The sequence below is a fragment of the Astatotilapia calliptera genome, chromosome 5, assembly GCF_964374335.1.
Source record: "Astatotilapia calliptera chromosome 5, fAstCal68.1, whole genome shotgun sequence".
NCBI classification, from domain to species: Eukaryota; Metazoa; Chordata; class Actinopteri; order Cichliformes; family Cichlidae; genus Astatotilapia; species Astatotilapia calliptera.
In genome coordinates, this window is record NC_137426.1 from 11,585,039 (window position 1) to 11,610,099 (window position 25,061).

Genomic DNA, 25,061 nt, shown 5'->3' on the forward strand with positions numbered 1-25,061 from the left:
TACACATGAGACTTCATCAGAATTGTGAAAATCACAGCAGATGCCTTTGTGTGAAAGTAACTGAGAATAAAACACAGGAAAACATGAAGGAGATTTTCCTGGTCTGGCTTTTTATAGCAGATAACCTTAAAAATATTCTGTAATTTTGCATAATTTTAAGAAATTTAAATTTCTTCAGTATTGAACAGCAGAAATTAGGCTTTCTTGTCCGAGGTCATTTAAGTGAAAAAAGAAAAAGCGCTGTAAACAACGCTAGACTGGTGGGTAATAAGCGAATGAATAATGCAGAAAACAGATTTGAGACGGGAAACTGTTCCTGAAGTACAGAGAGAGAGAGAGCTGTGCAGGAAGTGTGATTTTTATCGTGGTGGAAGCAAAACAGCAAAAGTCAGAGGGAATTCATGACGACATTGATCAAATGTGAAGCGCAGTTTGCTGCTTCTTTTGCTGTTGGCTCGGTGAATTTTGGTTGGAGAGAGGCAAAACCTGCAGCTCAGAATCAGCGCAAAAAGACGTAAACACAGCGCGGACCCGAAGAATCGCTAAGCTCCGACAGCGTGTCCGTGTTCAGGCCGTCGGGTGAGAAAGCCGAGAAAGACGAAGCTGATTCTGATGTGTTGGGTCCGCTCCGTGTTTAGGTCTTTGTGTGGAATCCGTTAATGAATTGATATCGCTTTATTCAAGCTACTCACCTCTCTCTTCCACCTGCACTTTCAACTGGACCACGGCCAATCAGAGAGGTCCCGCCCCTGACTATCTCTGATTGGTTTAGTCCACGATAGGGGCATAATGTGTGTCTGTTGTTGACCACACGGAGAGTTACAGAGATTTTTTTTTTGTTACCGGAACAGTTGGTCGCACCTGTGCGACCAAATATTTATTTTTAGTCGCACCACTGAAAAATTTGGTCGCATTTGCGACCAAATTGGTCGCACTCTAGAGCCCTGGATGCAGTTCTACACTGCAATCATCGAGTCCATCCTCACCTCCTCCATCACCGTGTGGTACGCTGGAGCCACTATCAGGGACAAACAGAGACTGCAGCGTGTTGTGCGCTCTGCTGAGAAGGTGATTGGCTGCAGACTCCCATCTTTGCAGGACCTGTACACCTCCAGGACATTGCGGCATGCAGCTCGGATCTCAGCTGACCCTTCTCACCCTGGACACAGTCTGTTTGACCTGCTCCCCTCAGGCAGGAGGCTCCGGTCCATTCGCACCAGAACCTCTCGCCATAAGAACAGTTTCTTCCCCTCTGCTGTTGGACACATGAACAATAACCGTATGACTGTCCCCGCCACTAACACATGACCCTACGCTGTGTTCACTGCATCATTCCATGTTTGGCACTGATCACCATCTGCACTCATGTATATATCTTTCAACGTAGCACTCTTAATTCTTATTCTCATGTATATATCTCATGCATAGCTCATGCACATATCTTTCTACGTAGCACTTTTAATTCTTATCCCTACTTTTATTTTTTCATGTCTATTTAAGTGCTATTTATGACACTATGTTTGCACTGAAGCACCGCAGCAATTTCCTAATGTTGTAAACCTGCTCAACATTTGGCAATAAACCCCATTCTGATTCTGATTCTGATTCTAAAGGGCTTGTTAAACTAATAAAAACAACTTAGGGCTATCCTCAACATTTTAACCAGTTTTTCTCTGTTCCAGCCAAACAGTGATGAGATACGATGAAAACCACATCTGAGTGACTCATTTTAGTTTCAGTTAGGTTTTTGGCTTTTAACAGTTAAGAAGATAATGAGATACAGCAATGACTTGTTGCTTTTATCTTTGCTACAAAGCTCTTCTGGTCTGTTCTGTCTTGTGTTATAAAACGAGCACAGCCCTTTCATTTACAGCCAAAACTCATTCGCTGTTTAGATCGTCTTGAGCCAGACTTTCATCAGTAAGATTTATAAAGAGGAGCTTAAAGTCATGATGTGAAACGATCATGAACAGCTGCAGCTTCCTTTGTCTCCAGATCCCTCAGCATCTACTACCTGGTCCACTTTTGGCAGTGTGTGCTTGAGATGTAATTTAATTTTTAGCTTCGGCTCTCTTTCAGTAGCTTCTGTACTCGTCTCTGGAGATATGCGAGCCCGTTGCCAACTGCACCTCTTTTTGTCCTTGTCCAAACCTCCACCTCACAACGGAGAGGCTGCAGGTCAGCAGGGACCAGTGGTTCTTCCTGTGAGACTACCTTTATGGTCAAAAACACCGCCAACCTCCTCCTGTTTTTTGTTTTCAATGTATTTATCGTTAATTTAGATGCAAAGACAGTTTAATAAATGCATGATGTTTGAGTGCATGGATAATCATGTTAAATAATCTATTTCAGTATTTGATCAACATAATTCCAACCATGTTTTTTTTTTTTACTTAAGACTGCCCATTAAAAAACACAGAAAACCCCTAAAATTTGGGTGCAGTTCGTTTCCAGTGTTGCTACTGCTTTTAGATCACTACATGGAAATCATGGTATGACTACTTGGATGTAATTTGCTGCAATTTCACCAAAGTCCTTGAACGTCACCAACTTTCAAGGAGAGGAATTACCCCAGTGATGAGAGTCGGCTCTCCAGCGACAACCCAGAGTCCAGAGAGGAGTTTTCAGTGGAGGAGTCAAAGTTTCCAAGTCGAAAAGCAGTGCATCAGGCCGGGAGTGTGAACAAGAATATGAGTGTCATTTGTTTTCTTTTTTTTTCTGTAACACCTGAGGCATCTGAAGAACATTCGCTGGAAACTACCTGAAACTTGATGTTGTGCCATCATGCCAGGAGATGATGGCAACACAGTCTTCACTCAGATTAAGACCTACTTTGGATTTGGATCCCTGAGACCTTGTCTTCTTGCTCATAACGAAATTCAAATTTAAGAGACCACAGTGTAGGAAGTCCAAGTGCAAATGGTCTATGCAAACAAAACGAGGATTCTGGATCCATGTTGAATGCTTTTGTTTTCTGAAAGTTTCTAGGTTGGATTCACAAAAACATTCCTTAAATAAACCTGTGAGTTTTATCTTAAAGCCCTGTTTACTCTTGTTAGCTAAGCCCTATTTACCACATAAAGAACTTGAAAAACTTATCCATGCCTTCATCACTCCTCATTGGACTATTGTAACTCTCTTTACCTGGGCCTCCTCTTAATCGGCACTAGAAAGCATGAGCTCATCACCCCATCCTCGCTAACCTACACTGGCTTCCCGTCAAATATCGCATTGATTTCAAAATCCTTCTGCTCACTTTTAAAATTCTAAATAACCTGGCCCCTAGCTACTTAACTGATCGCCTCTATCCGTACAACCCAAAGAGAGCACTAAGATCCTCCAGCCAACTGCTCCTAATGCAACCAAGGTCTCGTTTAAAAACCAGAGGTGACCGTGCATTTGCCATCGCTGCCCCTAGACTCTGGAATAATCTCCCAGTCGAAATCCGTACTTCGGAATCAATTCAATCATTCAAATCCCGTTTAAAAACACACTTGTTTAACTTAGCTTTTGAAACAAATTAGTTTGACCTTCATTCGGCCTGCCTTACACCATGTAAATGCAATTTTAAGTATAATTGTACTATTTGTTCTTTGTTCTGCCCGCACTGCGGTTTTATTGTGAAGCACTTTGATGTACACTAGTCTTTTAAATGTGCTATATAAATAAACTTTGACTTGACTGGATTTGACTTGTTATCTTCTACTGAGATAATTCCCCCGTCTGCCTTTCTAGGCTCAATCCCAGAGGAGTGCCGGCAGTGCCACGCTCAGGCTGACTGTGTGCTAGGTGCTGGTTGTCTGTGTAAACCGGGATTCCAGGGGAATGGCACCTTCTGCACTCCAGAGCCACGTGAGTGTTGTCCATTGTTTAAAAACACACATCATCCTAACGGTGGTCATGCAATAATAGATTTAGAAGAGATTAGAGTGCTTTGTAGTCACAGAAGTAAGAGGAAGCTCTGGTAAGTTTTGATCATCCGGGTCCAGCTGTGGTTCCAATAAGTAACTCGTTGAGATGAAGAAAATTCACCTTGAAGGTGAAAAACCACCTCTGAGATTTGCATGCAACTATAGGCTACAAGGCTGAAATGCAGCGGTCCAGGTTCAACTCTGACCCATGGTGTGTCTTCCCTTGCCCGCTGTCCCCTGACTTTCCTGTCTTCACTGCTTTCTATCCACGGTTAAGAAAAATAATCCGTAAATCTAATATTAATAATGCAAAAATACACTTTAATATGTACAATATGCTTGAACCAGGTTCCCCCCCTTTTTTTTGTTTCAGTTCTGCTTTTATTCAAATTCAACAAGGTGCTGAAACATTGCTCAGAGATTTTAGTCCATGTTGACATGATGCCATCAGACAGTGTAGTTTCAGACTGCTGTGGGACTTCATGCGTTAGACTGAGCGTTCCCCCTCCATGAAACTTTTTCCACTCCCAACATGTAGATCTACAACTGCTACATGTCATTAGAATCCTTTAAACCATCACTGCAGGCTTATTCCAGGGGCTTGTTCGATTGTCAGGGTTTTCTCCTGAACACTGTAGGGTCTTTACTTCATAAAGTCCCTTTAGGCAACTGTTGATGCCAGTTTCCTAAAGGTACTTGGGGTAAATAAACCTGCATTTCATTGAATTTTTCAGGTCTTAATACCACTTGGTTGTAATTTACGAGTGACTGCAGTGTTTAAATCACAAGGATGATCAGATACTACACCAAAAAGTGTAGCATATGATCACCTAACAACCACTCATCAACAGGGATCGGTCGAGATTGGTGGTTGTGTCACATCCACTGTTGTTTCTGCTACACTCTGACAATGTTTTACTTTTTCTAATACAACCCGAAACAGCATGACATCATCAGCGTCATACAACATAAACAGCAGCCATTCCACAGTTCCTTTTTTATTTTATTAACTCTGTCTACTTCCACCCTTGATTCTAGTTCCCACAAGTTTTCTTGCACACCAGCTACTCACCTCTGTAAATGTATTCCCCAGTTTCCCTTTATTTCGTATTAGATTGTGTTGAATTCTTCCCAGTCAGCTGTTCTAACTTTCTGTTAGTATTCTTGATATATTGTTTTGTTTCCTTCTAGTCCTAGGTTTCTTCTTTGTGTATCCCCTTGTTCCTCTTGTGTTTTGTTTCTTTAATTAGCTGACCTCAGTCTGGATCAATAATCTTGATTTTTAACTGTTACCCTGCTGCGTCCTGTGCTTGGATCGTCTCTTCTGAGCTGGTACAGTAAACACTTGGTGCATTTAAATGGCTTCAGTGAATTAAGTTTGAAGGCTCCAATGATAGTAATTTATCTCTGATTAAAAGATAACAGAACCAGGAATGTGTTGGTGGAGAAGAGACAAAGTATATTCACCTGTTAGTCTTTGATGGCTGATTTGTAACTTATTAACCCTGGCATTGCAGTACAAGAGGCCAGTTCAGCCCTTAGATTAGAGGAAGATTAGCCTCCCTGGCAGTGAACCAGGGGGTCTAATTAAATCAGTTTAATTAGCTTGCCCAACATTTGAGCATATGCAAGTGATAAGCGTCCATGTGATTCATTACAATACTGGTCAACACTTGATTAACCTTACAATCCAGAGTTTTTCAGCATACAAAAAAGAAAATGGTGGTGTGCCCCGCCCCACCCCAACCAGGTTTTGGCCTCCCTTCTAATCAAAATAACAAAGATTGTAAAAAATCAATTGTTTCAGTAATTTTTTAAAAGCATAAACATTTTTTTTTTTTGGCCCTACTGTTGCCATAATCCCTTTTCATTTATAGTTTTTATCCCTTATTATTTTCTTTGACTACAGTAACCTGTCATTCTTTCTGTAAATGTTCTTGTTGTGCACATTAGCAGACTGGCAGAATTAATCAAACTGTTTTTGGAGCATTTTAAGAAAGAGCTCTGTGACAGTTTGTTTTTCTTAAAATATTTTCATCCTTCTAGTTTTTCAGTATCAGATTTGTTTTCTCTCCTCAGTGGCACTCCTGTTCTGATTGATAATTTGGTTGCTGTAGAAAAGCATCAAAACAGTTCACATTTGTTTCAGGCTCCAGATGTTGTACATGTGGCGAGCTGATGCTTACCTTAAACTGAGCCAGCATTTATAATGAATCAGATGACAGTTTTATTAAAAACACTCTGCAGCTCCAGACCTTTGCTCCGAGTACAACGGCGGCTGCCATGTGAATGCGGACTGCAACCAGACGGGACTCGTCGTCAACTGCACCTGCCGCAGTGATTACCAGGGAGATGGCTACTCCTGCAGTCCCATTAACAGGTCGGTGTGGCCTTTCATCTTTGTCTTAAATACGTTTTTTTTTCTGGCTTCCTTGTTGCCTTCATTAAATCAACGTGAGGTGTTTACTTTTGGGGACGTGACATCAGGCTGTTTTTCTGTCTGCTCTCCAGATGTACTGAAGAGCCAAATGGTGGCTGCAGCGACTTTGCCTCCTGCAAGTTCACTGGTCCAGTGAGTAAATGTTTTTCATCTTTATCCAGTAAAATCTGCAGCAGTGCAGCAAACGTCAGCAAAGAAGTGAATAAAATTTCATTTTTTTTCTTTTCAAGTTGTTTAGAGTTTAATTAAATTAAATCTGATTATACTAAATATACAGGAAATGCATCATATGCTAGTTCAGACTGAGAGTGGGATATAGAGCAGAAGTAGTAAATATTGAAATTGTCAGATGTCATCTATATGAGAAAAAGCCAAACTATAAAAAATGCATCATTTGTGTGCATTCATTTTGTTGAGTGGAGCTGAATTAAATTGATTAAATTAATTGACTTAAAAAAACTGAAAACTGGGAATTACATTAGGAGATAGAATTTAATTAAGTCTTATTAAGTTTCATATCTCAAGTTGATCATCTTTACCTGGTTATTATAGCTGTTTCAAAGACTCCCAACTGAAATAAATGACAAGCACTTCATTAAATGGGAGGAATTACTATGGCTGCACATTTGGCAGTCGGCATAACCAAGAACAGGATTTCCAGCTATTATACTGGAAAAGCGCAAAGGAGAACTTGCTTAAATCAAAGCACAAATCTTAAAACCCGTTCTCTGTTCGCCGTCTGGGGTAGTGGGCCGGGAGGAGGAAATGGCCCTCTGGTCGGGGTCTGGGCTGGTGGGTTTCCCTACTGCTGCAGGTCCAGGTGGTCCCCCAACTCCGCTGGTGCATTGGTGGTTCTCTGTGTCTGGGGCTGGGTGCTCAAATGCGTAGTGGATCATTCCCGACAGCAGCTTGGCTGAGCCGGGCCCCCTTGGCTTTGTTGGGCTGTTTCTGGGGGTGGGGAGCCCTCAGGTCTATTTGGCCCGGGGCTCAGCTCACACAGGTGTACAAACAGGTACTCACAGACACACATTATGTGTCATGTATCATTAATACTGTGTGCTGCTCAGTAGCATTTAATATTTATTATTTACCGCTATTTATGCATATGTTGGTTGTTGCCGTGGTTTCCATGCTGTGTTGTTTTTTGCTTGTTTTTTTCAGCAGATTTTCAGTGTTTTTTCTCTCTCTCTTCCCTGTTTTTCTCTCCCTCTCCTTTTGCCTACTTTCTCACCAACTTCTCTTTCTTTCTTTATTTCCGTCTTTTGCATTCTGATTGTAATAACTCATAAAATTTAAAAACCTAATAAAAATCAAAATAAATATGAGTATCAAGTGGACCAGTATAGCAAAAGCCGTAATGGTAGACTTTGGAAAATAAATCTGCTGGGCATTTAGTTTGGCCTTCAGACAACAACCCTGATTGCTACACTTCCAGACAGGACAGGCAATATATATGTGTATATTACAGCACAATTAAGTGCTCTATTGGTGCAACCTAAACTGAAATTAAAGATCTTATTTGTGGGGTTATTCCAATTCAAGCACTGCTGGGTGCTGATGCAGAACTTAATCGATTTGGATAACATTTTTTAAAAACATGGCTAAGTACACTGCTAAAAAAATTTACTAAAACTTTTTAATCATAGTATAGCATCATATCATTTAAACTTCATAAACTTCTTCTATTGTTCTTCTCAGCTAAGTACCAGAGGGGGTTGTTAATCACTTTCAGCTGCTTTGGTGTTAATGAAATCAACAACAGATTCACTAGAGGGACAACGGTGAGACAATCCTCAGGTTTTATAGGTGTGGGCCACAGGCGTATTTTTCTGTCCATGTCTTTTCGGACATATACGTTTTGCATGTAGCTAGGGTTCGTGTCACTACTACTACCATGAGCAATATTGGCATTTGTCATAGAATACCAGAATTGGCAGCTCCACCAGTGGTGCCCTGTGCTTTTCACGGATGAGAGCAGGTTCACCCTGAGCACATGTGACAGATGTGAAAGGGTCTGGAGAAGCTGTGAAGCTGAGAAGATTGTAATGCTGCCTGTAGCATCTTTCAGCATCAGAATTAGAATACTTTAAAATGGCCTGCATTTGTATAGCGCTTTACTTGGTCCCTAAGGACCCCAAAGCACTTTACATGTTCAGTCATCCACCCATTCACACACACACACACACACACACACACATTCACACACTGGTGATGGCAAGCTACATTGAAGCCACAGCTGCCCTGGGGCGCACTGACAGAGGCGAGGCTGCCAGACACTGGTGCCACCGGGCCCTCTGACCACCACCAATGTGGTAAATACTTTATTAATCCCTGAGGAAATTATGCAGTTACACTTGCTTCAAGACAGTAAGAACAGTAACTAACTTAGCTAAATTAAATAATACAATATATTACAACGTTTCAAAATATAACAAAATATAACAAATTAGCTCAATTAAATATTGCAGTATATAAGACAAAATTCATATATGTGGCTAAAATTGTTGTTACGGTTTGGAGGAGGACTCAAGCGCAGGACTCCGGGCTCAGATGCACACAAGAAAGATTTATTTACAATTCACCAGGTGTATATACAAGAAGGTGCGGGGGGGGGGGGGGGGGGGGGGGGGGGGGGGGGGGGGGAGTGCTATGTACAGCTGCGTGAGGGAAAAGGAGCTCAAGGGAAGTCCAGGGGAAAAGCATGCGTTCTTCAGGTCATCCACACACACGATCACTGGCTGCCACTAGGGAATCACACGGGGGGAAAATCCAGGGAGCTCTGTAGACAGGGAGACGGGGTTAAATACAACGCACAAAGGAAACACACTTAACTCGACTTGCAGTAGCTTCACTAACGCGTGGTAGACAATGATCCAGCGATGAACAGCAGTCACCTCCTGGCTTAAATGCTGATCATCTTAATGAGACCCAGGTGTCTCATCTCCTGAGGGCATGAACCCACAGTGAGTTCCGCCCCGGCGACAGAGAAGAGGAGAGAGAGAGGAAGAGAGAGAGAAACAGAGCGTGCTGATCAGCGTGCAGCTGATCTGCCTGGCCGTGACAATTGTACTGTAAACTGTTGAACTTTGTCATTTTGTTATTTCTCTCTAGAGGATGTGCAGATATTAAGGATGTGTGTACTGTGCATTAGATAGAGGAGTTGTACCACCACAGGCACAGGAATGATTTCCTGCATTGTGCAGTGGTGCATTTGGGTAATCTCGGTCTCTCACTGAACATCAGTGTTGGGCAAGTTGCTTTGAAAAAGTAATTAGTTATAGTTCAACAACAAAACTATCGACTACACTACACACTAACTAAACAAGACAACACACTAACTACACACTCCAAACACGCTAAACATCACAAATCTCTCATATCTCAAAACTCTCCCTCTCTTTTGCTCTCTCACCGTCAGACGTTAAAAGGCCTCTGAAAATAGAGATGACTCTGGCCCTTCCTGTAAAGTGCAGTGGTATTTTTAATCCAGTCCAGTTTATTGTCAATGTGTTCTCCAAAGTATTTATAGTGCTCCCCAATGTCCACATTGATCCCCTGGATTGAAACAGGGGTCAAAGGTTTCCTGGTCCCCCTAAAGTCAACAATCAATACTTTGGTCTTTATCACACTGAACTGCAGAGGATTCTGCTCACACCATGTGACAAAGGAGTCCACCACAGCGCAGTACTCTGTCTCATCACCCTCACTGATGCATCCAACCACTGCAGAGTCATTAGAAAACGTCTGAAAATGGCAGGTCTCTGTGAAGTGGCTGAAGTCTGTGGTGTAGAGGGTGAAGAGGAAATGACAGCCCCTCATGTTCCCACTGTGTTGCTGATCACCTTATCAGACACATAATTTTGAAAATGCACATATTGTGGTCTTCCTATCACCTAACTAACAATCCTCAACAGTCCTCAACTCAGAGGAGATGCTGGTAACTGAACTGAAGGGGATCCTGGTGTGGCCTGACTATAAGTTGAATGAGGATGGTGGTGAAGAATGAGTCTTTCCAGTGTCTTCATGATGTGGGAAGTCAGCACTACAGGTCTGTAATCCTGGGGGCCACCGGGACGTGGCATCTTTGGTACAGGAACGAGGAATGACGTCTTCCATAGTACTGGAATCCTCTGCAGACTCAGACTCATCATAAACAGTTTATGAAAGACTCCACAAAACTGGGGGGTACAGGTCTTTAGGACACAGAGACTGGACCCCACCTGGTCATGCAGACTTGCGTGAGTGGAGTCTTTATGCCACTCCACATATCTCTTCATGCTATTCTATTGGAGTTTCCACTCTAGCTTTCTCCTATAATTGTCCATAGCCTCTCCCCTTCAATAATGCCTGAACCATTCTCACCTACTCTCTATTGCCCTGAAGGTCCTCTTTTTGTCATTGAGGAGGGCTTTGATGTCCTTAGTCACCCATGGCTTATTTGCATTAGATAAGATAAGAGATAAGATAAGACTACTGATCCCACGGCGAGGAAATTTGTGCTTTACCACAGCTCAGGTACAGATAGCAGTAGAACACAAAGAGCATACCAAAAATATAAAGAAATACAAAATAAATGAATAATAAATAAATATTAATAATAATAAAAAAACAATATATAATACAATATATACAACAGTAGCTGAGGTTCTACGTACATGCATATGTTACAGGCCTTCGATGGGGTCTGTTTTTAAACTGTTTTTTAACAGAAAAGCAGAGACAGGAGACATCAGTTGCGTTTGGTCTGCAGGCTCTTCCTCGTCTGATTTATTAACAGAGTTTAACAACGTCCTTTTCTTTTCATTTAGATGCACACATTTCTCTTTTAACAACACAAACATTCAATTAGGTCCATAGCTCAAACCCTTTTGGTTACCTTGCACTCTCGCAAGAATAAACCTACAAAATAATCATTGTATATGAGTGTCCTTTACAGTAAATCTGTAACCAATTCTACTGCATTTCAGCATCAAAAACATTTCTTTTTTTTTCTTTTTTTTCTTTTTTTTTTTATTATTTATTATATTTTATTTTCAGATGTTACAGACGGGACAGACATGAGTGAGAGATAGGAAAGGGAGAAAGAAAGAGGAAGGAAAGGAAAAACAGAAGGGGAGAGGGACAGTGAGAAAGGGGGGGAGAAAAAAAAATAAAAATCTCCTGGATCACCTGTTGAGAGAAGAATAGAAAACAAGCAAAAAAAGACAAAAAAAAAAAACAAAGCAACATACTAAACACAACACCGTCGCATTAATCTAGCTAGGTGTAAACAGCAGTAAATACTAAATATTCAATGTTGTTGTGCAGCACGCAGGACAGATGTGCTTCGAAGTAGCAGCCAAGAAAGGTGTAATTTGGGTCTACGAGCAGTGAACACCCGTGTGCATACCTGTGTGGATCAGCGCGCTTGTATTCCAAAGGTTTCTCCATGTAACGATCTGCTAGGGAGTGTGGGGGGGCCACAGCCCCGTCCTCCAGGGTGTGAAGCAGGTATGGAGGAGATCAAAACTCCAGACATCCAGAGGCCCCCAGAACACAAGAGACCATGGAAGACCAACAGAGGGGCAGCCGCGCCACTGTTCCAGTAAGAGCTGAGGAGAGTCCCAGATGAGGGTTCACTCAGCAGCCGCGGAGCAGAAGCCAGGGGGAGTTGCAGTGACGCGCCCGTGAGCTCCGCCGGCCGCCAGCTGTGCCTGAGTGACCGAGCCCCAGGCCGAGAGGCCGGGGGCACCCCACCCCCGAAGGGGCCCGAGCGAGCCCCAGGCTCCAGGCCCCGATAAGCGGCCGCCAAGGAGTGAGCCGGTGTGTACCTGGACGCCCACCCCCAGACACAAAGAACCACCAACGCACCGACACCTGAGGGAGTCCGCCACTGGCAGGGGAAGTGGTGGTAGGTGGAGATAGGCCTCCAAACCTTGGAGGGCCTGAGGTGTCCCCAGAGAGGTGGCGTCTGATACCCAACCTGACATATAGACACAGACATACAGGCACACACAGACACAAACATCCATTCCCCCCCTCATGCTCTCATATGCACTCACTCCACACTCAACCAACGTGGAGACAGACATAAAGAGACGCTGTACACATGATCACACTCCCCAAGCGTACTCTACAAACCAGGTCTAGGTACCCTTGCTCCTGGAGGGGGGAACTGCACCCAGACCCAGGTGGTGTTACCCTTTTCCCTGCGGTGGGGAGAGGCAGACCACCCCGACTCCGTAGCAGCAGGGAGGCCCCACACTCCAGACCGCAGTCGGACGGCCAACTCCACCTAGCCCTCCCGCTCCAGCAGGCCGCAGAGAATGGGGGTGGGAGAAGACTCCAAACCTCCCTCCACCCGCTCATTGTAGTGTTGATGCATGTGTGTTCTAAGGTGCAATTAAAACCCAGGAGGGCATGGAGCTACCTGCATCAAAAACATTTCTGTGCAGCACCACTAACACTGCAATTAACCCGCTTATATACGGTGGCCCCTAGAGACAAAGCACATGCAAACTCCAAAACACTTGCAAACTCCAAAACACATGCAAACCCCAAAACACTTGCAAATTCCAAAACACAACGGAAAGTGCTCCAGGACGCTAGGGGCAGTGTTGAGCTTCTGTTACCTAGTAACTACACAAGCCAGGAAGTACCAATGACCGGATTTGGGGTCTGCAGCCTTAAAGGCCGCATTTTAAGGCCGATTACGTCACAGCGATACGACCAAGGCTGCTCGAAATACGGCCCTCAAATGCGTCCTTAATTTCCCTGAATTTTAAGGATGGGTCGGCATAGCCTTCATGGCCCAACATATCCCAGACTTCATAGCGCGGCGGTGGTGTGGATAATTTGACCGCAGCACACCTGCACCAGGGTAAACCTCCGCCTACCCAGTCCTGCTTTACAGGTGAAAATAGAGCAAAAGGACCACTGAGTCTTTGACTTTATTTATTTTCTGCTGTGTTTTACTTGCATCTATTTGAAAGACTGAGTGTAAACACAAAAAATATTTTATTTTATGTGCTGGAATGTGCAGAAAATAGGTTTAAATAATAAACAAATCTCTTCCAGTCAGAGAATGTTGCATATAATAAATTTTTTGCTTGATGCATAAAGTTAAAAGATTAAAACTAATAAAACAAGTTAAAAAAAGAGGTTTTTCCATTTGATTACATTTTGTATGATGGATTATGCAGAAAAAGTAGAATTGGGCTGAAAGTTCTATCGCTTTATCACCTCTTCAGGTTGTAAATCGTGTTTTTAAAAAGTAACTAAGTAATTAATTACTTTTGAAAATAAGTAATCAGTAAAGTAACAGGAATCTACAAAGATTTAAGATGGCGGCGCGCACAGACGCAGCGGCCCGGAGCTCCTACACTTTTGCACTTTTGGTGGTACTGTGTATTATTTCACACAGTCTGGGGTTACTTCAATACAACAGAGATGATCTACTACAACTAAGCCGTGGAGATCTTCAACTAACATCCGAGTATCTCATCCCCCCGGAGATTGTTAAGCAACCCCCGGGGCTACCCGCAACAGCAAGCCGCAGGAGGAGACGTTGCGAGCGGAGGCAGAAGAGAGGCAAGCGGGGAGGCCTGTGGGCACGGCTAAAGACTAGTCCGTTTAAACCACCACTCCCGATCATATTCCTCTCCAACGCCCGTTCAATCCGTTACAAACTGGATGAAATACGACTGCAGATCGCCACTCGACGGACTTTTAATAACTGTTCGTGCATGATTTTCACTGAAACCTGGCTGGACAGCGCCATTCCCGATGCGGCTATCGATCTAGCAGGCCGCACCGCCTATCGAGCCGACAGGTCTGCGGACTCGGGTAAGAAGACTGGCGGGGGGCTGTGCATCTATATTAACAACCTTTGGTGCACGAACGTCACGGTAACGGAAAAACTGTGCAGTACAGAGGTAGAACTGTTGGTGTTAAAGTGCCGTCCATTCTATCTCCCTCGGGAATTTTCTGCCGTTTACATCTGCGCTGTTTACATTCCACCAGATGCTAATGCTAAGCTAGCGTTAGCACAATTGAGCAGCAGCATCAATAACAGCCTGGTAGCACACCCGGACAGTGTCTTTATTGCGGCTGGGGATTTTAACCACGCGGACCTGAAATCTGTACTTCACAATTTCCACCGTAATGTGAAGTGTGCTACCAGAGGAGATAGAACGTTGGACCAGGTGTACGCCAACATGGCGAATGCGTACAGAGCCCAGGCTTATCCCCACCTGGGTCTGTCAGACCATCTCTCCCTTCTGCTACACCCAATATACACACAAAAGATCAAGAGCACTGGGATTACAACCAAAACCGTGAGAACATGGCCGCAGGACGCTATTCCGATGCTTCAGGACTGTTTCCACTGCAGAGACAGGGATGTATTCAAGGTGCAGGACACTGACAATCGTGTCGCATTGGACAGTTACACCTCCACTGTCTTGGACTACATCTGTTTCTGTGTGGACAATGTAACAACTTGGAAACGATTCCGTGTGTTCCCTAATAATCCACCCTGGATGACACATGGAGTTCAACAACTTATTCGAACAAGGAACAACGCTTTCAAATCCGGGGACCAGGAGGCATACAGTGCTGCCAGGGCCAACCTGAGAAGAGGCATCAAGACTGCCAAGCAGCAGCACAGGAGGCGTATCGAGGCCAGGTTTGAGAACAACACAAACCCAAGGCAGGTCTGGGAGGGCATCAGGGCTATCACGGACTACAAAAGAAGAACACCATCACCCTCAGCCGACAGTTCTACTCTGGCTGAGGATCTAAATCTCTTTTATGCCCGTTTTGACAGGGAGAACACCGACCCTGTCCTGTCCCCTCTCCCCTCAACCGACCCTGCTCCGGTCCTGAGCACTCATGAGCTGAGGCGTGTGTTCCGGAGCATTAACACCAGGAAGGCGGCCGGGCCGGATGGAGTGCTGGGCCGGGTGCTAAAAGACTGTGCTGCGGACCTGGCGGACGTCTTCACCTCTATATATAACACCTCGTTGTCCTGTTCACTGGTACCATCCTGTTTCAAAGCAGCAACCATCGTTCCCATCCCAAAACAGTCAAATGTCACATGTCTGAACGATTTCAGACCTGTGGCACTCACCCCCATTCCCGCCAAATGCCTGGAGAGACTGGTCATTAAACACATCAGAGCTGCTTTTCCACCATCCCTGGACTCGCACCAGTTTGCATACAGGGAGAACCGGTCAACCGAGGATGCGATCGCCACAGTGCTGCACACATTACTGAAGCACTTGGAACACAGGAACACCTATGCACGGCTCCTCTTTGTAGACTACAGCTCGGCTTTTAATACCATCCGGCCATACAAACTCCGTCCCAAACTCCACCAACTGGGACTTAACTCCTCTCTGTGCAACTGGATTGTGGACTTCCTCACTAACCGTAGACAGAGTGTCAGAGTGGGTAAGAACACCTCTTCCACCCTTGTGGTCAACACCGGTGCCCCTCAGGGGTGTGTTCTGAGCCCTCTGCTATACACTCTCTTCACCCATGACTGTATTTCCTCCTGCGCGTCCAATCTCATTGTTAAGTTTGCAGATGACACTACAGTGCTCGGACTTATATCCAACAATGATGAGACAAACTATAGGACAGAGGTGCAACAACTAGAGTCATGGTGCCACGACAATAACTTGGTCTTAAACACCAAAAAGACCAAGGAGATCATTGTAGATTTCCGGAAGAGGGGCCATAACAACCATCTGCCTCTCTTCATTGGCAGTGAGGCGGTGGAGAGGGTGAGCAGTTTTAAATTCTTGGGGGTAACTGTGACCGAGGACCTGTCCTGGGGCAACCATATCACCTCAGTTGTACGGAAGGCCCAACAGCGCCTCTACTACCTGAGGAGACTGCGGAGCGCACACATTCCCAGATCTCTGATGTTGAACTTCTACAACTGTGCCATCAGCAGCGTTCTGACGTATGGATTTCTAGTGTGGTTCCCCAGCTGCACCAAGGCCGATCAGCAAGCACTCCAGCGGGTGGTGAAAGAAGCTGGCAGAATTATTGGAACAAGTCTGCCAGAGATCAGTAATATCTTCCCCACTCGCTGTCTGAGGAGGGTGCACAGTATCCTGCGGGACCAACATCACCCTGCGCGCCACCTTTTCCATCTGCTGCCCTCAGGGAGAAGGTACAGGTCTATACAGGCCAGAACATCCAGACTGGCCAACAGCCTGTATCCACAGGCTGTGAGGCTCCTGAACTCTCTGCCCCCCTCTCACGGACAATAACCATATCCAACTTCTTAATAGCAATGAACTGGTCTGCATTGGTGCATCATATCTTTATTCTCTTCCCCCTCCTGCCCCCCCCCCCCCCCTCTTTCTTAAATAGATAACTATCATATCTGATATATCTCACAGTACAATAATATTGAATGGGTTGCATTGTTGTATTTTGTCATGTTTCTCAGGTCTTTGTCTGAATTTCTACGAACATTATTGCTAAGGATTGTCTTATTGCATTGGAGTCACACTGGGTTAAATATGTACACTTGGGTTTTAAGGGGTATTTATTATTTTCTTCTTTTTTTTGGGTTGTATGGAAGCCCCAAACGCAATTTCATTGTTCTTGACAATGACAATAAATAAATAAATACTAAATACTAAATACTAAATTACTTTTTGGGGGAAGTAATCAGTAATTAGTTACTGATTACTTTTTTCAAGTAACTTGACCAACACTGATCATATATCCACAAACACAACCAGCTGAAAGTCAGTGATGCTGCTCAGTTTGCAGTCCTGAATATCACGGCACAAGCAGGATTCACTGCACTGTTAATGTTAGCTATGTTATATTGCTGCCTCTGTTCGGTGGTGTCGAGCCAAACAGACTTTAACGTGTTTGAACGAGCTGACGGTTCACTCGTTAAGCTGAAAGAAAGATGCTTTAATCACAGGAGTCACACATGTGTCCACTGTACCATCTGGGAACTCTTCTTGTTTCGTAATAACACAAACACTAAATCCTCCTTCTTTTGTGCTGTTTTGTAGCAATGTATACACCTGAGACCGAGTATGAGTTCACTGTCTCAATGTCTTCTTCCTAGATGTTCACCAGTGTTATAGGAGGTGACTTCTTCCTGAAGTCTATGACCATCTGATGCGTCTTGATAGCGTTGATTTGGAGAGCGTTGGTCTCACCAGCTGACAAAGTCACTGATGACCCCTCTATATTCCTGATTGTTTTCATCTGATATGCATCCAATGATGGCTGTGGTCTGTTGGTTAGGTAGTCGATGGTCCATGCAGTCAGCTGTTTGCCCACTCCGGCTTCCTCCAGCTTCCGTCTCAGTAGTGCAGGCTGGATGGTGTTGAAAGCACTGGAGAAGTCAAAAAACATCATCCTCACAATGCTCCCTGCCTGCTCTAGGTAAGAGAGGGATCAGTGCTACTGACAGCATTATCCAACCCGATTCCAGACCAGTAAGCTAACTGCAGGGGGTCCAGGCTGGCTCTGTTGTGGGTAGATGTGTGGATGGGGGTGAAGCAGGGTGGTGGTGTGAGGAGAGCTCAGGTAACAATGACATTCCACCAGGAGAGGGGCAGGACAGCATTTGGAGGGGGGTTGATGGAACCTGGGGGGTGGGAGAGGTGATAAGGTCAAGAGCCAAATCTGTTGAAAAACAGATTCAATTCATTGGCCCACCCCCGGTCAGCAGACACTGTGGCTCCTCCATTGTCCTTGAAGTCTCTCTTGGAGAGTACAAAAGGATCCTCGTGTCCTTGTCTCCATGATTGAAAGCCCTCTTCTTCTCGTTCACAGGGCCTTCAGTTGTGGGGTCACCGGTTTATTGTTTGAGAAACACTGTACCTTCTTGCTAGGCACAGTGTTGTCAAAACAGAAGTTGATGTAGTTGGTGATGCAGTGGTTGAGGCCATCAATGTCCTCATCGTGAGGCTTGCAGAGTTCTGCCAGTCTGTGCATTCAAAACAGTCTCTCAGCATCTCACTGCATTCCTTGGATCACACCCTTATCACCTTCTTCGTTGGGAGTTTCCTCTTCACCATGGGAGTGTAAATGGGTTGAAGAATGACCAGGTTGTGGTGTGTGTGGCTAAGCGGGGGGAAGGGTGATGTGCTGTGGGTGATGTGCTGTAAGCCTGCTTTGTGTTGGCAAACATGGTTCAGGGTTTTTCTGTCCCTTCTATGGCAGGCAACATACTGCGACAAGTTAGGGAGAGTGGCAGATAGTGAGGCGTGATCGAAGTCTCCAGAGATAATAATGAGGGATTGCAGATGTGCCATCCCACGGTTGTGGGGTGACCGTGGCTCAGGGGGTTGGGAAGCGTATCTGTAACCGGAAGGTCGCCGGTTCAATCCCCGGCCTCTCTGTCCTGTGTCCTTGGGCAAGACACTTTACCCTACCGCCTACTGGTGTTGGCCAGAGGGGCCGATGGCGCGATATGGCAGCCTCACTTCTGTCAGTCTGTCCCAGGGCAGCTGTGGCTACAACCGTAGCTTGCCTCCACCACCACCAGTGTGTGAATGCGAGAGTGAATGAGTAGTGGCATTGTAAAACGCTTTGGGTGCCTTGAAAAGCGCTATATAAATCCAATCCATTATTATTATCATTATTATCTGTAGCTGAGAGACCGTGGAGTGAATGTACTCACAGGTTGCCATAGCGTTGGCCGAGTGCGGAATGTAAACAGTCAGCACAATAACGTGAAAAATCCCTGGCCAGGTGGTATGGCCGAACGCTAACCGCTAACAGGAAATAATTTCCCCTAGGGATCAATAAAGTATTCTGATTCTTTGGTACAGCGCTGTTCCTTCACAGTGATGTGTCCCGGGTTACATCATCTCTCATTGATCTTCATTGCTAGTCCCCCACCTCCCCTCTTACCACTCTCCACTGCGCTCCACTCCGCTCTAACCAGTTGTAAGCCATCCAGAGTTACGACGGGGTCCAGTGTGTGGTCTGTGAGCCATGTCTCAGTGAACAGCAGGAGGCTGCTCTCCTGGTACTCCCACTGCAGTCTGGTTAGCGCCATTAGCGCTTCCATCTTGTTGGGTAAAGATCTTACGTTACCCATGAGAATGGATGGAATGTTCAGTTTGTACAATGGATAGTCTTAGCTGAGACAATGGAGTTGGTGCAGAAGGTTATGTAGTCAGTGATACACTCAGTAAGCCCATTGATGTCCTGACCACGAGGCTCACAGTGTCTCCCAGTCTGTGAATCTCAAAACATGAATCAGGTTATGATCTGACCTACCCAATCGGGGGAGGGAGGAGGAACTGGATAGCCCTTTTTCCATGAATACCTACTCAGATCAACTCGCTACAACTCGACTCGGATCAACTGGTTTTCCATTCAAATCCAGTACTACCTAGCCTGCATGGTTGTTGTCATAGCAGTGTGTCCAAGTGTCCCGTGAAGTAATTAACATGAACGTTACAAAAAAGGTGGGTGTCTGGACAAGAATATACCTGCTGCTCGGACTGTGGCTTTTCACCAGACTTGAGCACCATGGCATTATTTTTGTAGCCATTTCCGTCATTGACATGTTTCAAAAATGGCGGTTTTAATTTTTGTGAACAAGACGCTCTCATGGCTCATCGCATGACACTACTGACCAGCCAATTGGTGATATGCAGTCTGACGATGCCACATCGGATTGCTTGGAACCTCGAGAAAGTAGGTACTAAAAAAGTACATCTTACTGTTGGGTTTATCTAGGCACAAACCTCACTGGAACACAAGCCCAAACTGCACAACAAATCAAGACTCTTTTGTCTTTTGTCTTTTTGGCTTGCAAGGGAAGTCAGTCAAGGCCAAGTAATGCTCCCTTCACCTGTCCTTTAGCCAACTTCAACTGATTCCTTCACTACAGCCCTTTTTATTGTCAGCAAGCAATCATTCATGAATATGCAATTACAAATACATGTGACATTCTTAAGCAGGCATATCTGAACAACATCAGTGTCTGTACAGGGAGTGCAGAATTATTAGGCAAATGGGTATTTTGTCCACATCATCCTCTTCATGCATGTTGTCTTACTCCAAGCTGTATAGGCTCGAAAGCCTACTACCAATTAAGCATATTAGGTGATGTTCATCTCTGTAATGAGAAGGGGTGTGGTCTAATGACATCAACACCCTATATCAGGTGTGCATAATTATTAGGCAACGTCCTTTCCTTTGGCAAAATGGGTCAAAAGAAGGACTTGACAGGCCCAGAAAAGTCAAAAAAAGTGAGATATCTTGCAGAGGGATGCAGCAGTCTCAAAATTGCAAAGCTTCTGAAGCGTGATCATCGAACAATCAAGCGTTTCATTCAAAATAGTCAACAGGGTCGCAAGAAGCGTGTGGAAAAACCAAGGCGCAAAATAACTGCCCATGAACTGAGAAAAGTCAAGCGTGCAGCTGCCAAGATGCCACTTGCCACCAGTTTGGCCATATTTCAGAGCTGCAACATCACTGGAGTGCCCAAAAGCACAAGGTGTGCAATACTCAGAGACATGGCCAAGGTAAGAAAGGCTGAAAGACGACCACCACTGAACAAGACACACAAGCTGAAACGTCAAGACTGGGCCAAGAAATGTCTCAAGACTGGTTTTTCTAAGGTTTTATGGACTGATGAAATGAGAGTGAGTCTTGATGGGCCAGATGGATGGGCCCGTGGCTGGATTGGTAAAGGGCAGAGAGCTCCAGTCCGACTCAGACGCCAGCAAGGTGGAGGTGGAGTACTGGTTTGGGCTGGTATCATCAAAGATGAGCTTGTGGGGCCTTTTCGGGTTGAGGATGGAGTCAAGCTCAACTCCCAGTCCTATTGCCAGTTTCTGGAAGACACCTTCTTCAAGCAGTGGTACAGGAAGAAGTCTGCATCCTTCAAGAAAAACATGATTTTCATGCAGGACAATGCTCCATCACACGCGTCCAAGTACTCCACAGCGTGGCTGGCAAGAAAGGGTATAAAAGAAGAAAAACTAATGACATGGCCTCCTTGTTCACCTGATCTGAACCCCATTGAGAACCTGTGGTCCATCATCAAATGTGAGATTTACAAGAAGGGAAAACAGTACACCTCTCTGAACAGTGTCTGGGAGGCTGTGGTTGCTGCTGCACGCAATGTTGATGGTGAACAGATCAAAACACTGACAGAATCCATGGATGGCAGGCTTTTGAGTGTCCTTGCAAAGAAAGGTGGCTATATTGGTCGCTGATTTGTTTTTGTTTTGTTTTTGAATGTCAGAAATGTATATTTGTGAATGTGGAGATGTTATATTGGTTTCACTGGTAAAAATAAATAATTGAAATGGGTATATATTTGTTTTTTGTTAAGTTGCCTAATAATTATGCACAGTAATAGTCACCTGCACACACAGATATCCCCCTAAAATAGCTAAAACTAAAAACAAACTAAAAACTACTTCCAAAAACATTCAGCTTTGATATTAATGAGTTTTTTGGGTTCATTGAGAACATGGTTGTTGTTCAATAATAAAATTATTCCTCAAAAATACAACTTGCCTAATAATTCTGCACTCCCTGTATTCTGTGGGTGTGTGTTTACAGCTATACTATACATAGACATACAACCTTTCAATGAACTAAAACTGTGTGTATGAGGCATGCAGAAAAGCAGAACTAAGTGTCTTGCTAAATGATAAGAACAGGAACTTGCAATAGGTCATGTCTCAGACGAACATTTAAAAGTGTGAAGTTTTGCACTTTTAAGAAACACAACAATCTAGTTCCTAAAGCTATAATGGAAATTATAACGCCGAGGCTGCTTCCTCTCATCTCATGGTACACAAGTGCACACAGAATCTTATCAGACCAAATAAGGATATCCTTTTTATCAGCATACAAATGATTATATGTTCCTAAGCACAAATGACAATATAAAAAATATCAATTCCAACACTTACCAGGTACTATGACCTAATGGAAAATCATGAAAACCGTGGTGAACCATACAGAGTCGATCTGAGAAGCTACTAATGAAACGGGCTTATGTGTGCTTGATTATAAACCGTAGGTCTAAAATTCTCTCCCCTCAGGTGGGACAGACCACATACTGTGTGAAAGTTGACAATGTAGCGTCTAAGGTGACATGTTGAAGTCACCCGAGATAGCAATGAAGGCACATGGAGCTGTGGGGTTAGCAGGGGGAGGAACATGGACTGCCAACAAGCTCACATGGATAGATTCCCTGGGCAAATAATATGACCTGAGTTCAACAGCATAAAGTTCAGTGTCTGGGCAATAAATCCACTCTTTGATTGTAGGTAAGCAAGTACACCACCGGTTGTTTAAAAAAAAAAGGCAAACCCCCTCCTTTCTGCTTACCTCTGTCTGTCGGCCTGAACGGTGTGGAACCCTTCCACAGATGTGTTCTCATCGGGAATATCCTGGTGCATCCATGATTCAATTAAGTTTAACACCTGAGGTTCCCTTTGACTCCAAGCTATCACTGTTAGCTCATCCATCTTGTTTGCTACCATGACTGGTTTGGTGGTGGGTCAGTAATAGAGAGGCATAGACCTATGAAAGCCAGGCAACAGCACCCTGACTGCCATTAGATATTGAGATGCAATCCTTGGACTCATTGTCAGACCCTACGATGGTGGAGTGATTCCTGGGCTCCTTAGGTACACAACAATGCCTGGCCTCATGTGGCAGGAGTATACAGGCAGTTCATGGAGGATGAAGAAATTGATACCATTAATTGCCCCCCAAGCTCACCTGACCTAAATAGCACAACTAATCCAGTACAACACCTGGGAAAATTTGTTAAATCCATCCCACACCTCACACTCTTCAGGAGCTCAGTGATGCCCTGGTCCAGAGGAGGAGATACCCCAGCACACCATCCATTTCCTCATTAGGAGCATGCCCCAATGTTGTCCAGCTTGGATAAAAACATGGATGCATGAATTCATTTTTCAGTCAAGAGATGCTATCGGATTTTAAAACATGGAACACTGAAATCAAAGTCATTTTAAGTGCATATTCAGCAGCTTCTGGGTGGTACCTGGGACTCTGTCAGATAAAAGTGTTATAAAAATTAATGGTTATGGGATTTGATAAGTGTTTGATTATGTGTCTCTGAATAAAGTACAAATATGATTTAAATAAATTTCCCCAAAAGCAGTTACAGAAATGCATCTCACCTCAAAGCCTCAAATGTTATTATTTTACTGCACATACACAAAATTACACAACTTTATAGCTTTGCTCAAGGTTAAATCCAAAGTGACTGCACAATCCAATCCCATGCTATTTCACATTATGGATACAGTAAATTAAAGAATACACAGTCTTCATCTTTATTATATAATCATGAGTAGAACTATAAGCTCACCAACACATAGTTCGAAACTGTTGCACAAAATCATGTTTGGTTTCCCAGTTGTTCCCAAGCTGCTGACTGGTTTTTTGGAGCTGGGGCGGGACAAGCAGCATCTTTGCCATTACTGTTATTAATGGTTTTTTGAGTTACGTGTCTCCCTCTAAAAATATCCCTGAATATGAACATAACATGACATCCTCCTGTAAGCTGATCACTCTAATCTGGTTCTTCTAGAATGAACGGGAGTGCGAGTGCTTGCCGGGGTATGTAGGTAATGGAGTCCAGTGTTTGGAGAAGATGGTGCCCCCTGTTGACCGCTGCTTGGAAGACAATGGAGGCTGTGACCCTGTGGCGATCTGCAAGGACCTGCATTACCACGGTAAGACATGTGAATGCAGTGAAGCCATGAACTGCAGTGTAGCCACGTGTCACATCTGCTGAGTGGGAGCCATGTTGGCTCCCAGTCCTACTCTATTGCAGTTTCCATGGTAATCAGACTGATTCTAAAGCAGATGACCTTTGTAGCATCTATGTTTCCATGGTGACATTATGGCTAGCATTGTTTATTATAAAGGACTTCCATTTGTTTATTTATTTGTTTTTCTGGGGCTGGTAAACAAATGTCAGCTCTGAGTTGAGCTCATTAGGATTTGGAGCTCGTTAAGGCTTGTTAAACATGGAGCTCATTAAAGGCTCAAAGGCTGTTATTACTTCCAACCTGATCTTCATTAATCAGGGTATACAGATAATTAGGAATTCACCATAAATGATCTGTTCAGAGTTACCCTTTTAATGAAGTTTGTGGGATATAAGCACCTGCCACCCAACCAGAGAAAAGGATTTTCTTCCAAAAATCAAATGTATGCATTTTTTCAGGTCTGTAGTGAAATAAGCTGTAGAGAAATCTGCCCTCATGTCTCTTTCCAGAAATCATGACCTATTTTTTTAAACAAAAATCCTCAAACCTTGAAAAATCCATTTTTCCCCCCACTGTCCACATCCATAGATTGCAAATTTAAAAAACAAAAGAAAACATTACAGTCCAGATGAGGGGGATGTTGCTGACCTTGAAATCTTGCTGCTCTGAGTTCAGAATGATAGCCATTGCCATGCTTGTGAAACACAGTTCATACTAAAAATGACGTCAAACCTGCTGGAGTACAATACATTTTAATGTTGGTTCGGCTCGTCACACAGCTCCTAATCAGGCACTCAGAACATGGCGGCATTGTAGTCATTCTCTGTAAGTTGTTACAAGGCTATGTTCATGTCACAGTTCCCACGAACAAAAAAAATCAATCACAAGCACCCGTAACTGCACGAAAGCCAGCAAAAAAGCACTGCAGGTCATGAAACAGCAGAAATCATTGTT

The 25,061-nt window shown here is 44.2% G+C and overlaps 1 protein-coding gene across 4 annotated transcripts in view; it reads left to right on the forward strand.

Annotated features, from left to right (window-relative positions):
- Positions 1 to 25,061, forward strand: part of stab1 (stabilin 1) — a 191,478-nt gene that overhangs the window by 114,250 nt on the left and 52,167 nt on the right. For all 4 annotated transcript variants that reach the window (XM_026167240.2, XM_080301180.1, XM_080301182.1 and 1 more), the window contains 4 exons: positions 3,736 to 3,852; positions 6,159 to 6,291; positions 6,423 to 6,483; positions 23,924 to 24,068. In XM_026167240.2, coding sequence (XP_026023025.2) covers positions 3,736 to 3,852; positions 6,159 to 6,291; positions 6,423 to 6,483; positions 23,924 to 24,068 — 456 coding nt within the window. The remainder of the gene's footprint in view (positions 1 to 3,735; positions 3,853 to 6,158; positions 6,292 to 6,422; positions 6,484 to 23,923; positions 24,069 to 25,061) is intronic.